We start from the raw sequence: 5934 nt of genomic DNA, 5'->3' as shown, positions 1-5934 counted from the left end.
CCTACACGATGGTATGTTCAAAAATATGTTTTGAGAACTTTAATTCCTGGATTTGGATCAAACACTCTTTCTTTCAAGAACAAGCTCTAATATTAGTTATTAAGACATTCCAGAAATCAAACACACATAAATTTATGTGGTTCGGCAACTTGCCTACTCTACGAAGTTACTGGTTTGTATTAATCAATCAAAAAATCAATATAAATAAGAAGAAAAAGAAAAAACTCTTCTCTACTCAACTCACTCTCACTCAAGTTCACCTATTCACTTAGTATGTGTGTGTACACACACACTAAGTTGGGAGCAAATGCCATGATTTATACCTCAAGCCTCTACTATATGCTAAATAGGAGATTAGTTGTTCCCACTAGCATATGGTGGAGGTGAGACATTGTTTGTCTCCACTTTACTAAGTTCAAAAAATCTCTTTCAGGAGCCCTTCTAATAAGATCACCATTTAAACCAAAATTAGTTTCAGTCAATTGTGGTGGTCCGAGGAGGCATGAGAAACATATGTAATTAGCATACACTTGGTGTGTGTAAGGGGCTTATTTACCTGTTTCTTTTATTTTTAGAAGCACATGATACATGAAATCATGATTCAGACAAAGCACAAAAGGTTTCCAGTATTAACTTAACCATAGAAACGGTATTTCTAATTTTTCCAACGTGAGTTTTGAGGTCTTTTTGTTCCTTCTAATTCTTCATACACCCAACTTCCTAGCTGTTCATTTAAAATCACCCTGCAGAAAAAGAAATTACAAGATGGTTTACACGATTCTGTTCCTGGCATCAAAAGAAAGACTCAACAACTCCTAGAAATGCCTATCAACTATGGCCGGGAAAAATGGTGAAGATTATGCATGAATATTATGAAGTAATTGGACTGGCACCCTTCTTGATTTCAACTATCTTTTGCATCCAAAATTTGACTGTACTGGATTAATTTACAGGTGCTTTTTTTTTCTTCCTGTTCTGAATGAAAATCAAGAAAATAATGGTTGGCATTCTGGCAATAGCAGGTAAGATATTAAAGATTGGTGTACTGCTTTGCTATTTGCAAGGAGGTACAATCAATTGGTTTTGAGACATATTTTTAGCATCAGTTCAATAGATAAATAAGTCAGCAGGTCTGACCTCTATAGACAAAGAAGTAGAGGCATCTGGGTAATGAGATTTTACGAGGAGCACATATAAAAATGATCTTCCAGATTGAATACTTTCTGTAAACTTAGGTAAATTTCTGTGAAGATGTTAGATTATGTTGATGGGAGGTGCAATATGCCCAAGCATGCATATATTCATGGCCTAGCCAAAAGAGTGAAGGAAACTGTAGCAGGTATTCAAATAATATGAAGGTAGTGGATGTTTATATTCTTATGAAGGAAATATTGAATAAATCACAAGAAATAACATGGAGGAAAAACCTCAAATTATGAAGTACATCCTGCAACCATTTGGGTTGCAAATGTGGGGGAAACTAAATGAAACAGATACAAATGAAATCACACGTGCATGTTCAGGAAATCAATAGAAGATCGATTTAATTCACAACAGCACAACGTTTCCTGATTTCGCCTTGTTTGCCGGTCAGGACTCCAATGTAACCCATTTTCACCATGGATTCAGCAAAATCTTGCGCAAAAGTGGATCCCTGTGTCCTTGACTGAAACCTGACGTAGTCTCTAGTTTCAGCATCGTCAAGAAGAGCTGCATCGGATCGGAATAGCCCTCTTCTTTTAGCTACAATGGTGTAGTAATCTTCATCGAAAGTTTTGAAGCTCCCAGGGTCCATCTCAACCACTGTGTTGGAGTTTCCAGGCTTGCATTTTTTCTTCAGTTGAGCAGCGTATCTTCGGTCCAATGAAGGGTCAGTATCTCCCTTGCCTGTGAAATTGTACAGCCTGATCGAGATTATGGTGCAGTGTCCAATTCCTATGGTGTGTCCTCCTGTCACCAAAACATATTCCAAGTAAATACGCTGATATTTTGCTTAATAGATAGCTTTTTCTGTTACGAAAACTACCTGATAGAACTGCAAGGTCCTTTACACTTAAACCCGTCGCAGCAAATTGCTGTTTCAGGACAGTTATGTTGGCAAAAGGAGATGGTAGATTGAATAAAGCCTCATTGGCAATGGACACTCTGCCGTCTCTGCGTCCAGTGGGGACATCCCAATGTGGTCCGCCAATCTGAATGGAAAAACTGGTTAAGCATAGGCATAGTGATGCAGTTAATCAGTGGTGAAAATTGTGTTGGAAAATTTGATACCATTAGAACTGCGTCACGAGCAACCAAGGCCAAGATATCGGCACAGGAAACCACACCAGGACACCTCTTTTCTAGTGCTGATTTTACAGCATCAATGACGTTGAACCCTCTTAAGGTTTTATTTGGGATGGCGTCTTTCTCAGCTTGATTCTTCTTTGTAGAACTTAGGAGCACGGAACCATCACATCCCTGGAAAGCATAACTTGTTAGGATATGGAATTGTGTGGTTTCCTAAACAAGATGAAAACGTTTGATTTCCAAGTGCTTTTGTGGCAAGGTAACATTGAGATGATGATGATGGTGATGATATCAGATACATACTGTGTAAATTGCATACCAGTACTTTAGCTTAAAAGCTTACCCTGATGAAGCAATCATGGAAATGCATTCTTAGCAGAGGAGCAGCAAGCGTTCGGTCCCTAGAAATGTAACGATGAAGAGTTTGATGTACTATAAGCTCTGCATCAGGACATGCTCCCTGGTAGAATCCGAGTTGCAAACCCCCTGCATTAGTGAGGCCTGCAAGCAAAAAGGCGAAAACGAGTTGAAGAAAGCAGACCAGGAAAAGCTTTTGAATTGCCATTTTCCCTTGAGTGAAGTTTTGAAGCTGTACTTCAAGGATGAGATGGCTCGGAACACAAGTCTGCTGGCATTTTATAGTTGAGGTAAGGCCTTTGACAGTGTCTTTGCACAAACTGTCATTTGATTAGTGCGAATTGTTGTTGTTTATATGATAAAGTCAGCAATTTAAGAGCTGACCCACAACAAATTAATAACTAATCAAATGACAGTTTGATTAATATTTTACATTGCTAAATAATGCTTATATATAAGAGAAAAAATTTGAAAAACATTAGCAAACTTGTAAAGAAAAATCATAGAGACCTCTAAAATATGTTTTCTAAAACTCCGTACAAATCTAAATTTTTGGACGGAGAAATATTGTGTTTGAATAAAAAGTTCAAGCACATCGAAAGGGAAGAATTTACTTTAGAATGAGTCGAGCTCATATCAAAACATGCCCAGAAAATATTAGTTAACAGAATCTTAGCCTACACTCAATCGTTTAAATTATAAATAACTCAACTTGCATTAAACATTCTCCCATTGGCTACCCACCAAAAATAATTTGGCGAAGCAGTCAAGCATAGATTATAGATGCTGCTGTGTGACCATTCAGGATTTTATAACAAACAAGCTCTCAAGAACAAAGACCTAATCACGAAAGGAAATATTATATATTAAAGCTATGTTTGAAGCAAGTCGTACACGACTTTCTCCAAAGCACGCCTTGCCATGTCTTGTTCTGATTTTTCTCTCTTGTTGACCTCTGTGAAAGAACATGGAAGATCTCAAGAATGATTTTATATTACACTTTAACTTACCATTTCAAATCATCTCAGTTCCACCGCTACAAACAGGACGGTTAAATCTGAATTTCTAATTACTTGATCGTGAAGAACTATTTCAATCTAGAAGTTTAGCATTTTGGATCATATTTACAACATTGAATATAAATGGCATTTTAATTATTGATTCTAGGAGTTGGGAGGTATAGTACTATCAAACATGCCCATTTTTATAATAAAGGACTATTAATAAATTAAGCATTATTGCATCAACTGGAACTGGTCGTGCAATATTGTTAGTATCCCACCCAGACACATGATACTTTACAAGACCATGTCTTCTGTTAGTTTCGAAGAAACCATACGTGAGAAATACGTGCATCGGCCATTCTCGGATTCTTTAGCTGAACCAGTAACTTATGTTGGCCTTTGAAGACAGAAGAAACACACAAGACTTTTTACATCATGCGTGTGTAATAAGCAGGATTCACTCTATGCTTTTGTTACTAAGAAAAAAACTGCTCAATAATGGTCACACGCTGCATGGAAACCCACTAGGGAATTCTGACCAGTTCCCACTCTTATATAAAAATGAAGAGATTATAGAGCATTGAATAACACAGAATACAAGGATTTCAGATGATTAAGAATGCAGACAACATCAAACAGCAAGACGAACGGCTTGATGTTAAAGTGGCTGCCGAAAATGGCGAAGATTATGCATTTCATATTATGAAGAAACTTGGCTGGCACCGCACCCTTCTTGATTTCGACCTAACTAGCCTGGGCTTTTTACAGGTGCTTTGTTTCTGTGGCGTGCTGACAATGGCAAGCAAACTGTTCTCACTCTTTCGAGGATCTAATATTCAGACCTAGAAGCCAAAGTTGGGTTAACGTAAGGTCGACCCGAATACGAAGTAGTGTTGCAAGCTATAAAACAAATTACGGGAACTCAGATCACACTTTATTCCTGTATAGTTTTATCATAAAAGAAAATTTAAATGACTTCCTGCTCACGATGACAGGAATCTCTTTAATCACATCTAAAATATTTAAAGAAAATATACAGAAAGTTAAAATCATGATACGATTCTCCTTCTATTTTATGATCAAAATACATATAATTGAAACGTTGTGGGTGCTTTAGAAGAAACAATGGTTTTAGGAAATTCTCTAAATCTGTGCGCGCGCGCGCGAGTGCATACGGGCTTGCGAGCATGTCTCGGCGCACATGCTTCTGCACATGCTGATAAGACTAATGTTGTTCCAACAGATAGTTCGCCTGCATACAGGTTTCCACTACTTCTAATCCCAACCTGCAGGTTATTGCGTTCTTGCTTCTTACATCCTGATCAGATAAACCAACGGTTAGATTCAATGTTGTCACCATGTCAAGAGTGAAAATCAGAAGTGTCCCTGAATGAAGCACATTGACTGAGCAACATATAATGTGTTTTTGCTTCTTCTTTTTTTGGTTCTAACTCCAGGTACTGTGTGAGAATAAAGAGAATGAAATACAAGAAAAAATGTTTGGAAATCTTGTGGTTTCAGGAAAATACATTGAAGATTAGGGCACTTACAAGTGTCACAAATATCAGAATTCAATGTAAAATTGTTCTTCGTTTCCTTCCTTTCTCTAGGAAGAATTCAATCCTCTAAAATACATGTAATAATCCCTAATTTACTATCTTTAATTCCTAATTTGTAGTCAATAATAAATACAATAAATACAAGATATTCTGTTATAATTTGATTGCTATATATTGTTGATATTCTTGCCAGAATATACACTAACATCCCCCCTCAAATTGATGCTGGCCGATCAAGAAGCATCAATTTGTCAATCATGAGTTGATGTCGAGGCCGAGACAAGGCCTTCATAAAGACATCAGTTGTTTGATGCTCGGTAGAAATATGAGGTAGTGTAAGAATATTATGATCAAGAGCTTCATGAATGTAGTGACAATCAACTTCAATATGTTTAGTGCGTTCATGAAACACAGGATTAGTAGCAATCTGAATAGCACTCGTGTTATCAGCATGAAGAGGTGTAGGATTGTGCTGAGAAAAACCAAGTTCACGTAGCAAACCCTGGAGCCACACAATTTCAGAACATGCGGAGGATATAGCTCGATACTCAGATTCTGTAGAAGATTTTGAGATTCGGTCTTACTTTTTTCTTTTCCATGAAATTAAAGCATTTCCAAGAAACATACACCACCAAGTAACAGACCGACGTGTATACATGCACCCTACCTAATCTGCATCACTATAACCTGTTAATTGTAATGAATTATCAGCAGGAAAAAATAAT

The 5934-nt window shown here is 37.2% G+C and overlaps 1 protein-coding gene across 1 annotated transcript; it reads right to left on the bottom strand.

The window, feature by feature from the left end:
* Window positions 1–1340: 1340 nt before the first annotated feature.
* On the bottom strand, window positions 1341–2892 carry LOC105110009 (peroxidase 56-like). Its single transcript, XM_011004903.1, has 4 exons — window positions 2633–2892; window positions 2272–2460; window positions 2027–2192; window positions 1341–1950 (listed from the first exon to the last, which is right to left on the bottom strand). Exons 1-4 carry the CDS (start codon window positions 2852–2854, stop codon window positions 1544–1546), a joined length of 984 nt encoding a protein of 327 aa, XP_011003205.1. The 5' UTR covers window positions 2855–2892; the 3' UTR covers window positions 1341–1543.
* Between the last annotated feature and the right edge of the window lie 3042 nt (window positions 2893–5934).

Source organism: Populus euphratica, unplaced genomic scaffold, assembly GCF_000495115.2.
Source record: "Populus euphratica unplaced genomic scaffold, PopEup_1.0 scaffold431.1, whole genome shotgun sequence".
NCBI classification, from domain to species: domain Eukaryota; kingdom Viridiplantae; phylum Streptophyta; class Magnoliopsida; order Malpighiales; family Salicaceae; genus Populus; species Populus euphratica.
The sequence above is the reverse complement of the archived record's forward strand: the minus strand, read 5'-3'. Positions and strand labels throughout refer to the sequence as shown.

Excerpts from the sequence above, each read along its gene's own strand:
- LOC105110009 (XM_011004903.1), bottom strand. The coding sequence starts at position 2,854 with ATGGCAATTCAAAAGCTTTTCCTGGTCTGCTTTCTTCAACTCGTTTTC. Across the intron at positions 2,193-2,271 it reads CTCGTGACGCAGTTCTAATG|ATTGGCGGACCACATTGGGA; the intron begins GTATCAAATTTT and ends TTTTCCATTCAG. Across the intron at positions 1,951-2,026 it reads GGACCTTGCAGTTCTATCAG|GAGGACACACCATAGGAATT; the intron begins GTAGTTTTCGTA and ends TTTTGGTGACAG.